General features: G+C 32.9%; 4 protein-coding genes across 5 annotated transcripts; 2 read left to right on the top strand and 2 right to left on the bottom strand.

Annotated features, from left to right (window-relative positions):
- Window positions 1-933: 933 nt before the first annotated feature.
- Window positions 934-3,106, top strand: Sf3a2 (splicing factor 3a subunit 2). 2 transcript variants are annotated; one of them, XM_077430276.1, is made up of 4 exons: window positions 934-1,023; window positions 1,510-1,676; window positions 1,749-2,012; window positions 2,082-3,106. In XM_077430276.1, the coding sequence occupies exons 2-4, from the start codon at window positions 1,523-1,525 to the stop codon at window positions 2,477-2,479; spliced, it is 816 nt and encodes a 271-aa protein (XP_077286402.1). In that variant the 5' UTR covers window positions 934-1,023; window positions 1,510-1,522; the 3' UTR covers window positions 2,480-3,106. The 2 variants fall into 2 exon arrangements, with proteins under 2 accessions (XP_077286402.1, XP_077286403.1); XM_077430277.1 differs by having other exon boundaries at window positions 974-1,045; window positions 2,082-2,556.
- Window positions 3,107-4,908: 1,802 nt separating this feature from the next.
- RpL27A (ribosomal protein L27A) lies at window positions 4,909-6,556 on the bottom strand. The gene is made up of 5 exons (XM_077428967.1): window positions 6,471-6,556; window positions 6,027-6,090; window positions 5,649-5,746; window positions 5,269-5,427; window positions 4,909-5,071 (listed from the first exon to the last, which is right to left on the bottom strand). The coding sequence occupies exons 1-5, from the start codon at window positions 6,471-6,473 to the stop codon at window positions 4,943-4,945; spliced, it is 453 nt and encodes a 150-aa protein (XP_077285093.1). The 5' UTR covers window positions 6,474-6,556; the 3' UTR covers window positions 4,909-4,942.
- A 2,268-nt stretch (window positions 6,557-8,824) lies between these two features.
- On the top strand, window positions 8,825-14,473 carry LOC143910529 (membrane metallo-endopeptidase-like 1). The gene is made up of 13 exons (XM_077429037.1): window positions 8,825-9,098; window positions 9,202-9,477; window positions 9,580-10,510; window positions 10,963-11,070; window positions 11,142-11,599; window positions 11,755-11,847; window positions 11,931-12,052; window positions 12,120-12,489; window positions 12,559-12,665; window positions 13,122-13,189; window positions 13,472-13,686; window positions 13,790-13,918; window positions 14,007-14,473. Exons 1-13 carry the CDS (start codon window positions 8,934-8,936, stop codon window positions 14,244-14,246), a joined length of 3,282 nt encoding a protein of 1,093 aa, XP_077285163.1. The 5' UTR covers window positions 8,825-8,933; the 3' UTR covers window positions 14,247-14,473.
- LOC143910530 (waprin-like protein) lies at window positions 14,465-16,524 on the bottom strand. The gene is made up of 4 exons (XM_077429038.1): window positions 16,476-16,524; window positions 15,406-15,474; window positions 15,167-15,328; window positions 14,465-14,772 (listed from the first exon to the last, which is right to left on the bottom strand). The coding sequence occupies exons 1-4, from the start codon at window positions 16,477-16,479 to the stop codon at window positions 14,672-14,674; spliced, it is 336 nt and encodes a 111-aa protein (XP_077285164.1). The 5' UTR covers window positions 16,480-16,524; the 3' UTR covers window positions 14,465-14,671.
- Between the last annotated feature and the right edge of the window lie 3,039 nt (window positions 16,525-19,563).

Raw genomic sequence — 19,563 nt, 5'->3', positions numbered from 1 at the left:
GGAGTCGTGCAGTGCTGTTAAGTATGAACAGACCTTTATATGTTTCATGCACAAAATTTTGTCGAGGCATTGGTTCAACAATTAAGTAACCAATGATTGTAGCCTTCTCCTTAAATCAGCGGTTTCCAAACTTTATGCTACTACGCCTCCCTAAAAAAAAAATTTTTTTCCGCGCCTCCCTACCTTTTATTTTTTAATAGATATAATAATATAGAAACGTTTTAAATAATGAACCTTTATTTAAAAAAAAATACTGAACACTACAATAGACAGAATAATAAAAAGGTTTTGCTATAACATAAATTTATACGAACACGTATATTTATTTTTATATTAAATTACTAATTAAACTACATCTAACACATGTTTTTTATTCGCACAAAGTTTATCAAATCTTGGGTGCAATATGGAGAGTGCCACTCGTAACTCCTTTTCGACTATTATCCTGGTTGGATATTTGGTTTTCATTGCAGCTAGTGCCGAAAAGCCCGTTTCGCATAAATAAGACGTTACAAACAGTGCCGGCCGGCCCGATGGCGCCCTCGGGCAATTTATTCTAAACACCCTTAGAAAATTATTTTTTTAATAAAAGTTTTGGCGCCTCCCCTGGCAGTAGTTCGCGCCTCCCAGTTTGGAAACCGCTGCCTTAAATAGTAATTAACTATAATATTAAATGAGCGTAGTGTTTCCCTTAAATAGTAAAAAAAATAGTGTAGCTCTATGCCTCACATTATTTGCACGTTGGTACAAATGTAAGTATAATATAATATCAGTATATAATATAAGTATAATATCAGTAGTTGAAAAATGTTTGTTTTAATTTATTGGCATTTCACTTTTCATTATAATTCAATATTTTTCATATAAACTTACACCATCATGCCACATAAAGTTTCTCTTCGAAAATTATGTACAAATTAAGTGATTTAAGATATTTCAAACATGGTCGTAAAAGTTGGTACTACAACCATCCAGTTGGCGTCTTGGTCGGCGGCTGACAGTTTGTAAAGCCGTCGACAAAAGGTAGATTTTTTGTCTTATTTGGGTACAATTTTATCTTTGAATATCACAATCCTATTCAATTCATATATGCTAATGTACTCTTCAAAATCTCCCATAAATAATATGCAAATGGATTAGAAAAATCGTATCAAAACGTTTATTTATAATATTAATATCTTAACAATTAAACTAGGTTTTAGTATATATTTGCCTAACGTAATTGCATTTCATTTTTAATTACATATCATTCAAACGTTCGACTGGAAATATGTAATATAGCTTATCGGGACAAAGCACATAACCTAAAATAATATATGTGATATCCTCTTTAATTATATTTGTTATAAATCACATGATTTTGCAATTGTATTTGAAAAAATCACCATAACAGTGCCTTCGTATGAATTTTTGACACATTTCAATAGTATCATATGCGAAATGATCACAGACAAAATAATAAGCATTCTCGAATGAAACATCAATTTACCTCATAATAAATTTTTGTAGATACTTTTTCATCATGGACTTTCAAAATCGTCCTGGTGGGAAGACAGGCGGAGGAGGTGTCGCATCATGGTCGGAAAGCAACCGTGACAGGAGAGAACGTCTTCGACTACTTGCTCTCGAAACAATAGACCTCAATAAGGATCCATATTTTATGAAAAATCATTTAGGTAATTGCAACAGTTCATTTTCTTAATAGCTCTTAATTTCTCAGCGAGATTCTTATATAAATCTGTCGACAGGATCCTACGAGTGTAAATTATGCTTAACGCTGCACAACAACGAGGGAAGTTATCTTGCCCACACCCAGGGTAAGAAACATCAAGCTAATTTGGCTCGAAGAGCAGCCACTGAAGCTAAAGAGGCACCACAACAATTGGCTCCGGAGAAGCCCAGAATTGAACCAAAAAAGTTCGTCAAAATCGGTAGGCCTGGATATCGTGTCACAAAACAACGGGATCCTGAAACGGGCCAGCAAAGTTTACTCTTTCAAGTCGATTATCCAGGTATATTGAACACCTATATATGTAAATGAACCAAAACGTATTGAACCTGACCATTTTATATCATTTCAGAAATTTCTGAAGGTGTTTTGCCCCGACACCGCTTTATGTCTGCTTACGAACAAAAAGTCGAACCTCCAGACCGCAAGTGGCAATATTTGCTTTTCGCCGCCGAACCGTACGAAACCATCGCATTCAAAGTTCCAAGTAGAGAGGTGGAAAAACACGATACTAAATTTTGGACCCATTGGAACAAAGATACCAAGCAATTTTTCTTGCAATTTGCCTTCAAAATGGAACTTCTTCGACCACAACAGCCCCCGAAATTAATGCCACCTCCTGGTCTGCGTCCACCGCTACCTCCTCCACCTATGATGGGTGTTCCACCACCACCACGTCCCCCTATGTTCAACCCAGTCCCACCTCCCCCACCATTGATGCCTGTTCCACCTCCTCCACCAAATATGTAATTTCACAAATGTTTTCTTAATAAATTCATTTCATATACAACTTGTATTTATTTTAATACATTCTGGTTATAACAACAATGTCACTCTTTCACTAATCACGATTTATAAGCATAGAATGGTCATTGTTGACAAAAGTATCGTCTAAAAGCGAACCATCAAAGAGAGACGAAGTTTAGCAAACAATGAACAAACTCCGCCACGCAGTTTTTGTAGCAACATTTTTGGAGGCTGAGAGCGATTCTATGAATTCTACTTCTATGATTAGTCTTAATGATAAAACTTCTATCTAGATAAAGCCAATTTTTTCTTCATGACAATCTGAATAAATACCCATCAACATCCAAAGGTGTCAACAAAAAAAGAACGGAATTCAGCTGATACTCAGCAATGACTTAATCCATTCAACGTTTAAATTTCCGATTACTCACACAAATGCATTTTTCATATACAGGCTGTTGAAAGAAACACGCTAATATTTATATATTTTATTTCAACCGATCGTGTAATGTTTTTAAGATCTATGATATAGTTTGGATGGCATATTTATTTAATATTTGAATACGTGCCACGAATAAAATGATAAATAGCATTTTTTTTAAATTATAAGTAAAACAAACGTACGTATGCAAAAATTAATACGAATTAAAAAATATAGGATATAAATTATATTAAACAGGAAATAAGTGATTTTAAAAGTGTTCGAATTTTGATAATAATGCAGTCTTTTTCATTATTATGTATAGACATTCTTCTTTGTCGGCTAGTATTAAGTCCCGACCGTTACAAAGATAATAAAATAAATTCGCAAAGAAATCGCTACACTTTTTTGTTTATTTGCTCACTTCAAATTTGTTTACTGTTGGGTGCCTAGACCATCAAAATATTTTTTCATTATTTTGCATAGAATTGTTTGTCGGCTTCAGAATTTTGTAGCTAAGTCAGAACTTGTCATAAATAATCATTGAAGTATAATGTATAGAATAGTCATTCCTAACAAAAGTATCGCTTAAAAGCGAGCCATCGAAGAGAGACGGAAAGTCAAAAGAGTGAGGAAAAAAAATTCGTGGAAGTGATCGTCCCTTACAACAACTGGACAAAACAGCTGACATCTCCGGGCACACGGATTTTTTGTGGCAACATTTTTAGGGGCTGAGAGCAATTCTATGCATACTACTTCAATGTAGATATAAAGTAATAATAACTGTTTTTCAATGAGTGAGGCTGATCCGAACATCTACCACGTGCACATACAGATGTTCGGACTTTGTCGAACTAATACTACCACACAATTTCACTAGTAGAGCCTATTTCAGAGATCCTACTGCAACTGAGAAAAACAGCCGAAATCTCCGTCTGCACGGAGTTTTAGTAGCAACATTTTTGGAAGCTGGAGAGCGCTTCTACCCATTCTACTTCAATGTAAATAATAATAAAATAATCTTACAAAAAAAATATTGCGGCGATCTTTGGATAATGCCGCAGTACATTTACACCCAGAAAGTCTACCCGAACCGGAAGTGTTTCTAATCTAAATAAATACATAGTTCGTTTTATAATCTTATTTTTGAATTTCAATTTCAAACTTTTCTATTATAAGACTTTACTTTTACTACTCTACTACTAAACGTACTTCTAGTTTTACTAACCTTTTCTGATTTTCTTTAATTCGTTACTTCTTTGTCCCGTTAGTGTTTTCCCAGATCCAATTTTATTATCATATATCCACTAATTCTAATGAACTAACTCCAATTAACCAATTAGCAAACAATATAAGAACGCGTTACGTCAGTTTGTGGGGGTTGATCGGTGACTGACCAGTGAAACTGGAAAAAATCACAAAGTGGTAGTGCACACTTTGAGCAATACAAAAAATAATTGTTATTTCTGTCATGCTCGGAAAGTGGGTGCGTATGAAAGGGACCAACTGATTGTCCTAGAAAACTGATACAAAAAATCTTATTCATATCATCATGGACACAATATACGTGTTTGTATTGGTACGTGCCAGCTTTCGCTGCACGAGCTATACATCTGCAGACTATGTAAATGCCACACCAGCTGTGAGTTGAGAAAAATATTCATCTTTAACGTTTACCTTTGAAAAGGATTCATTTCAGCAGTCTTAATCTTTCAATGTTTCCTACTCACCATAAACTACATACTTTCTAGTGGATCTGCAGAATTGTTATCAATAACGGAGACAAAACCCAGCGATCATTCCTCAAAAAAATGAGTCGATTTTTCTTTGCAAATTCATTCATATACACTAACACGCCTATGTAAATACTCCACCTCCAGTTCCTCAGTAAGAGTCAGACTTAAAATGCAACTAATGTATGTACATAAGTGCTCATATTTACAAATAGTTTATTTCTCAATTATATGTATGTATGTGAAAGGAATAATTGCAGCCAAATAAAAACAAAATATAAGTTATTAAAAATATTTTATTAATTTTACACGTTAAGCTGACAAAACACAGGCTCCTCCGATCTTCTTGATTTTCCTTTCAGCCTTTTTTGAGAAGAATTTTGCCTTGACGATGATTGGAATATTAGGAATGCGACCTTTGCCCAAAAGTTTATAGTAACCCTGAAACAAACAAAAGCTACATCAATACATATCAAAAAAATACAACATACCACAAAAAAAAACACATTAATTTGATCAGAAAAGAACAATCAACACGGGAGATTGCATTTGTACGATGCTTTAAGACCGCCCGTTCACAAAATCATCATAAAAATAATAACCAAAATTAAAAATCAAAACTTAAGACGAATACTTACAGATTTGACAATGTCGATAACGGGTGCCTTCTTGGTTCTTGTTTCCTTATCTTTATACAACTGCTTTGTCTGTTCGCCAAGCAACGACCAAAGTTTGTCCAAATTTAAGGTAGGGCAGAAATTCTTGTTTTTTCTAACGTGATAATTTCTCATACCCACCTGAAACACGTTAAGCATAAAAAAAATTAATAAATTTTAACAAACATACATAAAAAAATTTAACGAGGCTAGATACATCCTCTGAATTAGAGGCAAATTTTAATTTAATCAGTTTTGAACATTTCAACAGGTATATTTAGACCGCCCGTTCAATAAATCATCATGGAAAACTAGTATAGTAAACAATTAATTTTTCGCATTATATAAACAAAAAAAGTCACCTTTCCGAAATATCCTGGATGATATTTGTCGAAGTTAATACGGTGGTGGTGCATTCCACCGGCATTACCACGACCTCCGGGATGCTTACGGTGTTTACCTGAAAACAAGATTCATTTCTCATCACTGTCCTCATCAATACGTGGAAATAACTAATATCAGATCCAATCCATGTGGATTCACAACCTCAAAGGCGAAAGGACGCTTGAACCATTAAATGCATTATAAATACAATAATTTGATTGCCACTTTCATACCACAAGTAAGCACTATTGAATTGATTTTACTATTACTAAGGTTACTGTTGGTTAGCTTCAATAATGCTCATCAGTTACGGCGATGCAAAATAAAATAAAATTAGGAAAATTGTTATTACTCACCAATACGTCCGTGTCCATGACTGACGTGGCCTCGCAACTTCCTGGTCTTCTTTTTAGCGGTAGACTGAAAACAGATCACCGATTAACATAACCTCAAAAGTGTCGACATGTGTCAAAGCTCGCAGTCTCGGGCCACTATAACAAACCAGCAGCGCTCATTTCGATAGTGAGACAGTGAGATTGGCGAGTCAGACACATGCAGATTTAGCGGATAGGCTTATTTGGCAAAACATGGCAGAATGTGAGATTCGTAAATAGCCGAGAGAAAGGTGGCGCGACGGCGAAGGCGGTGAGGTGTGGTGAGGGAAGGAGGGAGGGCGAGGGTGGGGCTGAGGACGGGGGCGGAGGCGCCGGGGCTTTTGGGCCCCATCTCGGGCTCGGATGGCCTCCAACGCCGTCGCCCCTCTCGGATTTAATCGGCAGACGCTGCGCACGTCAACTCACCATGGCGCCGGCACGTTCAGAGACCGAGCAGTGCAGCCAATCGAACTCGCGATCGGCTACCAACTGCCCACTGCAAACTCTCAGCCGCTACTACCAATTGCCGATGCTCATACTACAAAAATAAATCTCTCTAAACAACTTCTTGCAACATGGGTAGGTACTTACTTAGGTAAAAAAAAACAAATAACAGCAAGTACGAGTTTTTAAATTAGTAAAAATAATATACAATTGTACTGACTCAACATTTTATTAATTAGACTCAAATGACTACACTGATGGATCCAGGGGGAGGGAGGGCATGGGGCTAATGATTCCCACCCTTAAGAATTATATAATGTAATCGTATACAATTAAAATTATGTATTTTGTGTTTTTATAATTCAGTTAAAATAAATAATTGATAAAATGTTTTATTATTGAAAAAATTGTATATGTGTGCGTGTGTGTATCAATCTATTACAAATTATGAATGGCCCCACCTTGCCAATTTTCTGAATACGCCCCTGTACCACCAACTAATTAATAACTATAAAATATCTAATTAAAGCTACAATATAAATCTCTTTGAAAAATCATTCACATTCCCAAGTACAGTAAAAGGTTTGAACTCTTTTACATTAATTAATGACTTACAACATAATTTTCACTCACAAAGCTTTGAACAATAAATATATTAAAGTGTAGCAGAATTTTACGTTTAGAAACAAATAGCTCTGCAGCTACACACAGCAATAAAAATTCATTCGCCACAGCCTCAATATAATTGGTTTTTAAATTAGTATAATTATTCTTCTTTGTCATATTCTTTAAGTATATGTTGAAAATCATAATATAATTTGATGCACTTAAATTTGAATACAAAAAAAAGCTTCTCTGTTATAAAACATTGCCACTCTTTATGGTCTATTCATACAATCCAGCAGTTCACGGCTAGAGCACAGCACAGCATTTCACGTAAACGACAGTTTCTATTGATACTATACAGTAACGCACTATTCGGCACAAGACAAGTTCTGGGCGAGTGCAAGGCAAAATCATCTTACATATGTACATATGTACGGTAAACGGATTATTCCGCAAAAAGCGATATCGTGCAAGTCACTAAAATCTGGATCATGGAACATCTGGCATTCGAGTTCTCGTTAGTACAATATTTCGCGTGCTTTCAATTGATGGAGTTTTTGGGTCTAGATGTTCCGTGATCGAAATTTTAGTGACTTGAGTGAGATCGCTTTTTGTAAACCGTATATAAATATATGTATGTACATTACAGAGCGTAACGATATAACGTCAGCTAGCATGTTGAGTCCAATGTGTATATAACTTATTCTAAAATTGCGTAAAAGGAGCTCACTTTCTGTTTCACTTTCTTGAAATTGTCTGGGCTTGAGAAAAAAATATTGCTGTAATTCTATATATAACTTGCATATATGTATATGTATGTTCATATATAAAAATGTTTTTTACTTAGCCATATAGCCCGAAAGAAAAATTAAGAACATATATGTACATACATACATACAGTGGTGGATCAAGTAAATGGAGGACCCCAGGTGCATTTAAAATATTTTTTGGAATAAAATATGTAGTATTTAAAAATACTATGTAAAATTGGGGTCTACCTCACGGGACCGAAAGTGAAACGCCCGAAAACGCAAATATCGGAAGGCGAAGATCGAAAATCGAAAGATCTTAAGTCGAACGATAAAAAAAAGGGTCTCTCCCCCCGTCGTACATACTCACTTAATTTGCGCGAGCAGGATACAACCGGAATAAGAGGAACAGGCTTTTCCTCCCGTATTCTGCGCGCGCACGTTAAACAAGGCTGTATGACAAAAAGAGAGAGAATTTCACCGCATGCCACTCATATATATTATATATACATAGTACCGTTTACCATGCACCCTTTTTTTTTATCTTTCGACTTAAGATCTTTCGATTTTTCGATCTTTGCCTTCCGATATTTGCGTTTTTGGGCGTTATATTAGTATAATAAGATTTTTTCAATCTTACAACTTTTAAGATTGAATAAAATTTCAAATTATCAATAAGTAGAACCTACTAGTAGGTACATATTTAGCTTGTCCATATTAAATCTTCTATACTAGCCATCTCAGTTATATCGTTTATCAATAGTTAGCCCATCAATAATTCTCATGTATGCGTTTTAATAAAATAATTACTTAAATTGATTCAGTAACAAACTGATAACCTTACTCTATCAACCGAGATAACGAGTCTCAGTAAAATAATTATTTGGTAAAACAACCGCATAACATTTTTATTAAAAGAAATCAACGGAAGTTGTGGTTTAATTTGTTTCCTGTCGAGTGGGAAACTAAAATTAAAATATGTTATTTGTATTCAGTATTGAATATGGTACAGGAGCGTTACATTATATTGTATTCAAATTTTCTGCTTACAAAATTAAAGGATATAGTGTTCAGTTCAAACAAATAAAAAATGACAAGGGGTACTTATGATTTTCAAAATCCACGCAGAAGAGGGACGGACGACACATCTTGGAAGACTTGCACTTGCACACTTTTAATATTTGCAACACTTTGTGGATTAATTCTGTTGCTAACATGGAACTTTAGACACCCATACGATACAGACAATGCCCAGGTATACATACATATATGCACATATGATACATATTTATAAGTTATTATATTAAAGAGAATGGTGTAGTTTGATTTTAAAATATGTAATTACTTTTGATTTTAAGGGTCATTCTTCTAAAATCATAAAAGATACTGAAATTGTAAATGGCACACAAAATATAAACATTAAAAATAATAGCAAAATACTGATGACGACTTATGAAATAGAAACAACTACAGTAGTAAAATCTAAAGGTCATTCTGAAGAAATCTTTGAAGAATTCGAAATGATAAATGGCACACAGAATACAAATGCTAAAAATAATAGCAAACTAGAAATAGAATCAACCACAATAGCAAAAAATGTGCATTTTCGTAGTAGCACTGAAAATGTTATCTTGGTGAGATTATGTAAAAATAAAATTGCCCAAATTTAATCAAACAATGAATTTTTAAATTTTACATTTTTATCAAACATAACTTTTAACAATCACTTTTTCCAGGCTCAAACTACAGAATTTATCGATTCTGATTACATCGATGAGAATAATAATATTAATAGTTTAAATACTTCACCTGAAATCAATTACTCATCGCCTGCACCAGTAACGGAAAGTTATTTTATGGAAAATACAAGAACACCCAAAATCGATCGCTCATCATCTACATCACAAAGAGACATCAATTTTATGGAAAGTTCAACACCTGAAATAGATAACTCATGGTCTGAACCAGCAACGGGAAGCTATTTAGTGGAAAATACAAAAGCACCCGAAATAGATTACTCATCTACTACATCAGAAACAGAAATCTCATTTATGGAAAATTCAACACTTAAAATAGATAACCTATCTGTACTAGTAACGGGAAGTTCTGTAATAAAAAATACAGATTCTGAAATCATCACTGAAGATTCTGTGTCAACTGAATATATGACAGATAATTTATATTCAAATATAGAAACAACTACAAACGAGCCTGAAATCATATTAGAACAAACTACTATTTCACTAAAAATAAGTGAGCCAATTAAAAATGTGACTAACTATTATGAAAACACGACTGACAATTTTGAAAATACGACTGTTACAAAACTATTATACTCAGGGCACACCATTTCAAATTATTATTTAAAAGATGAAGCCAGCACTACCTCATCATATTCAAACATCGGTAATACAACTTCAACCAAAATTTATCGATCTTATTCAAATCCATACACAGCAACACCTGCAACAAATATTATATTCAACGAAGACGACGAAAAAACTTGCAGTACAACATCTTGTCGATTAAGAGCCAGTAAAATTTTGAGTTTAATGAACCACAATATATCTCCCTGTGACGATCTTTATCGATTTTCATGTGACGGAATTCAAAGTGAATATATTGCTGAGCCAAACTTGAACTCTAACGTCTGGAAACGTATTGAAGGTAAGAAAAAAATACTTTATCATATGTATGAATTAAAAGAGTATATGTATATATAATATATATCGATGCGGTGCAAACGATCGACAAGCGCCAGACAGACTGAACCACAGATTAACGACACGTGCACCTTATGCGTGCGCACTGCTCGCACTTACACTAAGCGAAATCTACCCGAAGTCTCGACATACCTACCCTGTATACGTTCTGTGCTTCTGATACTTTAGTTCCGAATTTTGCCTTATTTAACTCACCAGAAAGATCCAACTCAATTTTAATAATTGCATCTGTGCACATCGAAAGGTTACTCGTCATCTGATGTGCAATCTATCATTCGTGAAGTCGAGAATTGCGTTTAAAGCAACCATCCAGCTAATCTGTGGTTCAGTCAATCTGGCGCTTGTCGATCGTTTGCACCAAACCCAATATATATAAATATCGTTAACACCTTTTAGATGAATTTAATAAAATAAATTCAACTAGTCCAGAATACATGCAATATTTCAAGACTTACTACACATCGTGTTTCGACTTTGATCCTATACGAGAGGAAAAGTCTAGTGGTAAGAAATTTATAACATTTCAATTGGGTATGTGCTTTAAATAAAATCTTATATGGCTTTACATGTTTCAGTGGAAGCTTTGCAATCCCAAATAAAATCCATTGGGAAGTTTTATGATGAATCTGCCGATCCTGGGGACATTCCTCGCCTTTGCGAACTTGTGACTGATTTATTGAATAGAAACTTCATTACTCTTTTCGATGTTCGTCTTGAAATAGATAAAGATGAGGGTACTTTTGGTTTGGCTATTTTACCGACCAGCTATGATACCATTCTGAAATCTGTCATGGGCAACAACTTGTACTCTGAAGAATGTTTGTTTAAAATTAGATCTACAGAAAACAACGTTGATTTAAATGAAATGTATTCCAAATACAAGGAATGTGAATATAATTCAACTTCTTATATTGCAACAACAAAAGCAGCTCTGGAATACGTAAACGCTTTTGCTGAATCAAGCAATAGTGCTTCTCACATTAAAGAAGTTTTGAATACACTGGAAAGAAATGTCATTAACGTAATACAGTCGGTATGAACATATACATTTATTATTATATAATGTAACATGCTTTTTTTTCAGAAAAAAAATATTTTCTAGTCTATTGTAATCATAATTAAAATTGAAAAAAAATACCTATAAAAGATTTATGCTCATAATAATTACACTAAGATATAATTTTGCAGTTATCACCTCGTCCTTCTGAATATATGGAAAAATTAACAGCAAAAACTTCAGAATATATTACTCTGGAAACATTAAAAGAAAAATTACCATTTGTTAGTATATTTCTGAATGATAAATAGTAATAAAATTATATAGTATAATAAATGTGTTTATATACATATTAAGCTACTTTCAGCTTGATTGGGATCACATGTTTATAACAATATTGGGATATACAAAAGATGATTTAAGAATAGAAGCCTATTTTATAGAAAATCTTCATGATATAATGCAAAATATTTCCGTCATTGATAAAAGGTATGCACCAATCGATGTAGCAGATGTATTTGTTGTAAGTATATTATCTATATTATAATACTTTCAGGCAAATTTACAATGCTGTTTTAGCAATGTATACTCACAACATATACCGAGATTTCATACTACACAGACGACAAGCATTAGATCGACACATTTACTGTTTGAAAACTGCCAGTAGTTTGATGAGCGACGTTAGTTCATCACTATATATAGATTCATTTGACAATGAGGACATTTTAAAAGCAGACAAAGTTGTAACTTATGTTTTCAAAAAATTGAGATCAACTCTGGAAGCCGAACTACAACGTGGTGATATATTAGTTGAAGATCGAGATCGAGCAAGAGCCCTGAAAGAAATACAAAAAATGATGACGTTTACAATTCTAAATAAACCTTGGCAAAATAAAGTTATATGGAACAACCAATTTAGAGAAGTAATCTAACCGTATTTTTTATTTACTTAATGTATTACATTTTCTGATTTATTGCTTTGATTCTTTCAGGTGAATTTAACCAACTGCTTTATTCACAATGCTGGAGAGCTACAAAAACGTTATCGCACATTGATGTATGAATCGTATGGAAGCATTCTAACAGAATCAGAAAAAATGTATGTGCCATTGTTTCAATTAGTTTATTACCAATATTTATGGTTGTGGCTATTTGCAGGTACTATATCTGCGAATTATTGGCTATTTGCAAGTACTATATCTGCGACAGGCGCAAAGCCTTCTGCGCATGCGCGTGAACTAATAATCCGATTATAATTTCTTACATTTAATGTATGCTAGACTTGTTTGGTCAATCGTTCATTATTTTAATCTTATATGTTTAATCAATCGTTCATACTACGTCACTTAATGAGTTCGAACAAAATTTTAAGAGGTTTAAAACAAAATATTATCAGTAAACACGCTGACAGTGACAGTTAACGCGCATGCGCAGAAGGCTTTGCGACTGTCGCAGATATAGTACCTACAAATAGCCAATAATTCGCAGATATAGTACCTGCAAATAGCCACAACCAATATTTATTTCACTAAAGCATGCATCAATTTGTTTTCAGGTGGACCTATATAAAGCTCCCATACGATACAGATATTAAAACTGTAATGGAACGCCGAGCAAATATAGGTATGAATTTTCTTTTTACATATATGTTATAAAGCATTCACAAGTTATAAATAAAGTTAATAAAAAACTTATTTAATAATATAAAACATCCTACATGCTCTTGAATTTAATAACAAATTATACAAAAATACATTATCAGTTTTTAAATTCAATAACACATTTTAAAATAGAAAGGCTCTTTAGAGAAAGAGCTAACAAACATGAATGTTGTTAAAGAAAACAATTATACCAAACATTTTTAATCAAAAATAGTTTCAAAATTACAATTTATTTTATTTTTAGTCGTACCAATGGGTGCTATAGAATATTTCATAATGTCACCCGAAGCACCAAAATATTTCTTAATGTCTGATATTGGATTCAAACTAGCCAAAGAAATGATGTTTTATTTAGAAACTATTGGCATAAAAATGTTCACGAACGATAGGGAAACTACAAATAAAATCATGGAAATGAACATAAAAGACAAATTTCATGATCGAAAAGTCAAACTCAATGTAAGACACTCTTAAATAGTTATAAATATTAATGAAAATTGTGAAATTATAAAGACACAAATTCATAGTGAAAAATATAAGTCAATACTTAAAAATGTTTTAGATAAACGTTGACCAGTTTCTAATAGAAAGAATCACCGATTCCGCTGGAGCTAAACTTGCTTTTATGACATATAAAAGATTATTGAATGACGATGTTCCAGTTTTATGGGTCAACAAGACTGCTTTTGAGGTGAAAACAATTTAATGAAGATTTTATATTATGTATTTACATATGTGCTGATCCAAAATTTAATTCTTGATATCATATTATGTTACAGTTGTTCTTTATTCACTTGACCCAACAATTTTGCACAAAGCGTCCAGTGTCAACATATATAATAGAGCTATTTGAAGATTTAAAATTACATCCACTCATCAGAAGTAATACTATTGCAATAAATTATAAACAATTCTCTGAAACATTTAAATGCAGTCAAAATTTACCTATGCAAGGAGTAATCGAATTTCCATGGCAATCTGAAGACTATGGAGCCAACGACGTAACTGATATGGACTAAATTGAACAATTTATAAAACATATATAATATATGTATATTACTTGTGTGTTTTTAATACAAAATGTATGAATCGTTGTCGTTATATAAATGAACTTGTATGTATTATGAAAAAATGAATGTGTATTTGAATGGTTTATCAAATTGTGATATAGGATATATGTATGTATAATACGTAATACAATTCAATATTGACGTATCGAAGTAAATGAAATAAAAAGTAAAATATCAAAAGCACTTTTATTTCATGCAAACATATAATTATTAATTATTAATATTATAAACACTAAAAAAAATAACAAACAAAACTCAGAATGCACACTAAATCAAAAATTCAAGAATGTGTATTGCAAATAACAATCAAATGAAAAATATCATATTTCATGCTGTAGTGGTGTCGGATTGCAATTTGAAAAAGAGCATACATCTTAAGATCTTACACATTTCATGCGTTTAGTTGAACGGTCCAATTCGCATTTTTCGTATGAGTTACATTTGACATTGTTGCAATAGCTGCCAGATCCACCAGCTAAAATATAAATCGTATAATTATTCGAAATAGGTTTTACATTGAGGAAGGTAATTTCGGTTACATCGGCGAGCTCAAAAATTTTGCAATAGAGAACGGTTGACCTCAATTTACAAACAATCCTTGTTAAAGGTCATACAAAAGGATATATGTACTTGTCGATTCAAACAAGTTCACCTCATCTTCACCTTGACGATGATAAGACAAGTGAACTACTTTGCGAAATAGCGCAATATTGTATTTGTATATGTATATTCATTCTAATAACTTAAGAAAACATGAATATTCAAAATTATTATAAACATATTTACATTGAAATATGTATTAAAATTTATTCAATGAAAATTTTACTCGCTATTAAATTCCAGACATTAAAACATTCAATATAACTTACATGAACCACCCTTGCCAGAAGATGATCCCGTGGTTTTTGGTTCAGCACATGACTTGGTATTGCATGAATTTGGACAACACTTCTTTCCATATGAACAATCGGTATCCTGAATGCATTTTGGACTGCACGAGTAAATTTGTGCGGTTCCAGGGCATTCTCCGCCTGTAAAAATTTTCATATAAGTGGACCTTATGGCTTTAATTTTTTTTAATACAAAAGTTTTTAAATGAATGTCTTACTGGCTGCATTCGTTTCAGTCAAACATATCGCCAATACGAAGAAACTCAAGATAAGGAAAAATATTTTAGCTGTAAAAAAAAATGTGGAATTATTATCAATAATTTTGCAAATTACATGTTACATTATTGATTATACAATAAATATTATAATTAAGTGGAGCAAACTGTTGATATGAATTGCAATTATCAATATATTATTGTTATTAAAACATAACATTCTTTGTATCATATTAATAGATATTTAAAATGTAGTTTCATAAATATGTACATACATACATTTATCAAATTAATTTTCAATGAAAGCAAACTTTCTATAAATTCATAATGTAAATAGGTTTTTGAGCTCTTTTTCCTATTATGCTGTAGATTAACATTAGAATAATATAATACTATGATTACTAACCAAATTAAATTAAATTGTAAAATAGAAAATTATCAGTAGATCAGTAGCTATTTAAATAGATATAAGATGTATTGTGAACATAATTTCGTAATCATAAAAAGCATTTAAAAATCAAATAAATTCATAAAAGTGAAAAATAATTTTCTTTACGGAAAATATTTTACTAGCTCTTTATATAAATGTAATTAAAAAAAAATATTTGTAAAATAGAATCAAAGAAATCTAATACACATCAACTGGTTCAAGCTACTCGAAACAAGTTTTTTACTTGGATGACCGGTTTTTAAAAAAATTAAAACGAATTCAAATATTTAGATTGATATCAACATGATGTAATATTTACGTAAAAAAATGCACTTAAATATGATAAGTGTTGTACATAAACATTTCTTTAAATCACAGCGATTGATGATGACCTTTCAATCAAATATATCTGAGGTGAAGCTAATTAATTATTTTAATTTTAAAAAATCAATATATGTAATTAAATTGAATTTTTCAATTAATATAACTGTCGAAATTGTATGTAAAGCACAACTGCATATGTACATATAGGTACATATAATAATTTGTGTAAAATATAATACAAATAAAAAATTTTAATGGTAAATATTATACCTATTTATAAAAAGCAAAATAATATTAGTTAACATGATAATTTACATACCCATTTTTTTTCGTTGATATAGATTGCTGTCTAGTGCGATGATGTTGAGCAACTGAGATGATTTTTCCACGCTGCCTTATTTATAAGCTCGGCTCGTAAACGTGTGATCAAGAACTTGTTTTGAATTACTTTAAAGACACTTAAACTTCTTGATTAATCAAAAATTTTATATAACAACTAGCTGAACCCTGCATGCGTTGCAATGCCACAATAACGCATGCAATTCCCGTTTCCGTTCTCGTTCCCGTTCCCGTTCCCATCTTTCAGAACAACGCAGGCAGTGAACACCCTGGTCGCGACGCGAAAACATTTCAAATTATTTATTTATTTTATTTATTTATTTTATTTTATTTTATTTCATACCAGGAAGGCATTACAGGTAAACCCCAATTCGCCAAATTACAAACAATACAGCATTTTTTATTATATAAATAAGTCGCTAAATTACGAGACACTGACAAACTCGACAATTAACGAGACATCTATGAATTGTACATACATTTTTATTGTAATATTTACATTAATCATACTCAAATAGTGGTGACATAGTAGGTAGGAAGGATTTTTAGCCAATTTTTAATCGGGAATCGTTTCAACAATGAAATCAGAGAAAATTGGCAAACTCTGATAGGAAACGATCAACCAGGAGTCACAAATCCTGGTCTGACCAGCAGCATTACAGATATACTCAGAAAAATTCTTTTTCAATCGAGGTCAGCTCAAGGGATCGAACTCGGCGCCTCTCAGTGTTAAGCAGAAGCTTAACGACCGAGCCACGCTGCTGCGAAATTATAGCGAATGACACTCATTCCCGTTTTTTCCCGTTTTTTTTCACAGTAATCTTCCCGGACATGCATACAACAAATCCTGAAAGTTCCATCGTAATCGCTTCAGTGGCTTAGAAGCCTACTCGAGACACACACACACAGACATTCATTTGTATATATAACAATTTAATTTATTAAACAATTAAATTTAATTTAATAGACATTCATTTGTATAGATATCTATTAAAAAATTTAATTTAATTTAATAGACATTCATTTGTATATATATCATTAATATAACAATTTAAGATTTGTAAAAATTCAAATAACTACGAATTATAAAACTGTTCAATAATATATATAAAAACGGACTGTCGCTAAATATATTTGTATATTTGTATATTTGTATGTGACGGACGATCAACCATCAACCAGTATGGGGAACAAATTTTTTTTTTTTTTCATATTTTTCAGTTTTTTAATTTTTTTCATTTTTTCAGTTTTTTCATTTTTTTCATTTTTTCAGTTTTTTCATTTTTTTCATTTTTTCAGTTTTTTCATTTTTTTCATTTTTTCAGTTTTTTCATTTTTTTCATTTTTTTCATTTTTTCAGTTTTTTCATTTTTTTCATTTTTTCAGTTTTTTCATTTTTTTCATTTTTTTCATTTTTTCAGTTTTTTCATTTTTTTCATTTTTTCAGTTTTTTCATTTTTTTCATTTTTTCAGTTTTTTCATTTTTTTCATTTTTTCAGTTTTTTCATTTTTTTCATTTTTTCAGTTTTTCATTTTTTTCATTTTTTTCATTTTTTCAGTTTTTTCATTGCCGGGGGCGCTGGCGGCGCAGGGGGCGAAGCCCCCGGGGTGCCAAAGGCATCGGGGCGCTGGGGGCGCCGGAGGCGTCGGCGGCGCTGGGGGCGAAGCCCACGGGATGCCGAAGGCATCGGGGACGCTGGGGGCGAAGCCCCCGGGGTGCCGAAGGCATCGGGGGGGCTGGGGGCGACGGGATGCCGAAGGCATCGGGGACGCTGGGGGCGAAGCGCCCGGGGTGCCGAAGGCATCGGGGGGGCTGGGGGCGCCGGAGGCGTCGGCGGCGCTGGGGGCGAAGCCCCCGGGGTGCCGAAGGCATCGGGGGTGCTGGGGGCGCCGGAGGCGTCGGCGGCGCTGGGGGCGAAGCCCCCGGGGTGCCGAAGGCGTCGGGGGCGCCGGAGGCGTCGGCGGCGCTGGGGCCGAAGGCCCCGGAGCGACGGAGGCATCGGGGGCAAAGGCGTCAGGAGGTCGGCGATGCACAAAACGTAGTTCGTAATTCGTAATCACTTCGTAATTCGTGCATCAATTTCTTTCCGAAACCAGTCGATTCAATATCTTTAACTTTATTTTTATTCGAGTTTCAATTCCTTTTCGAAACCACCCGTTGAAATCAACGGGTCCAACACTAGTCAAATATATTGCCCATTTCTATTAGCGAAATTGGTCAAGGTCGTTCTGTTGTTTATATACAAGTAATAAATGTAGAATTAAATAAGATAATTTATTCATTAAAAAAATATACGAGCAACTAACAAATAGTCGGTCATGGTTTATAAAGATTCAACATATTCCTATTGACCATATATAATATCTACATGCACTATGTTCTTGTATGTACATTCATATACATATATGAACATATATGTATGTATATATTTACAATACATTACATTTTTATTTGAAAACTTTTTATACATATTCCTTATTTGGCACTATATGTAAGTATTATGTATTGTCAATGAAGACTTTGTGAAGGTCTGTAAGAATTTGTAAAGATGTATGCTAGTTATATTAACTACACAACAATGCGACGGTATGTGTGGCATCCCACGTAATCAAAATACATATGTAGAGCTCAAATAAAATTTAAGAATGATGATACATACATTTTACCAATACAATTTACTTTTAACTAAAGTTTTTTCATTTTAAATGCAAATATAATTTAATAGCAATTCCTTTCCAAAGACACCTGCTGATATGTGGATGGGCAAAGCACTAGTAGAAAATAATATCCAAAGGAACTTACAATTGAAAGACAATAAATTGTAATAGATTATCATTTAAAATTCGATCCCCCTAATTTATGGCAATCTTTAAAATGCTGCCCTGATTATTTTTGCTAAAATGCTGCCCTACCCACTTACTATTGTGCTCTAAAAATGGAAAATAAATGCATACGTGGATAAATTGGTATTACAGATGTAAAAAATATATACATTAGTAAATGTGGAAGATTTATTTTACCCAACTTTGAATATATGTACATATATTATATATTATAATACAACAGT

This window comes from Arctopsyche grandis, chromosome 4 (assembly GCF_051622035.1).
Source record: "Arctopsyche grandis isolate Sample6627 chromosome 4, ASM5162203v2, whole genome shotgun sequence".
In the NCBI taxonomy this organism is placed as follows: domain Eukaryota; kingdom Metazoa; phylum Arthropoda; class Insecta; order Trichoptera; family Hydropsychidae; genus Arctopsyche; species Arctopsyche grandis.
The sequence above is the reverse complement of the archived record's forward strand: the minus strand, read 5'-3'. Positions and strand labels throughout refer to the sequence as shown.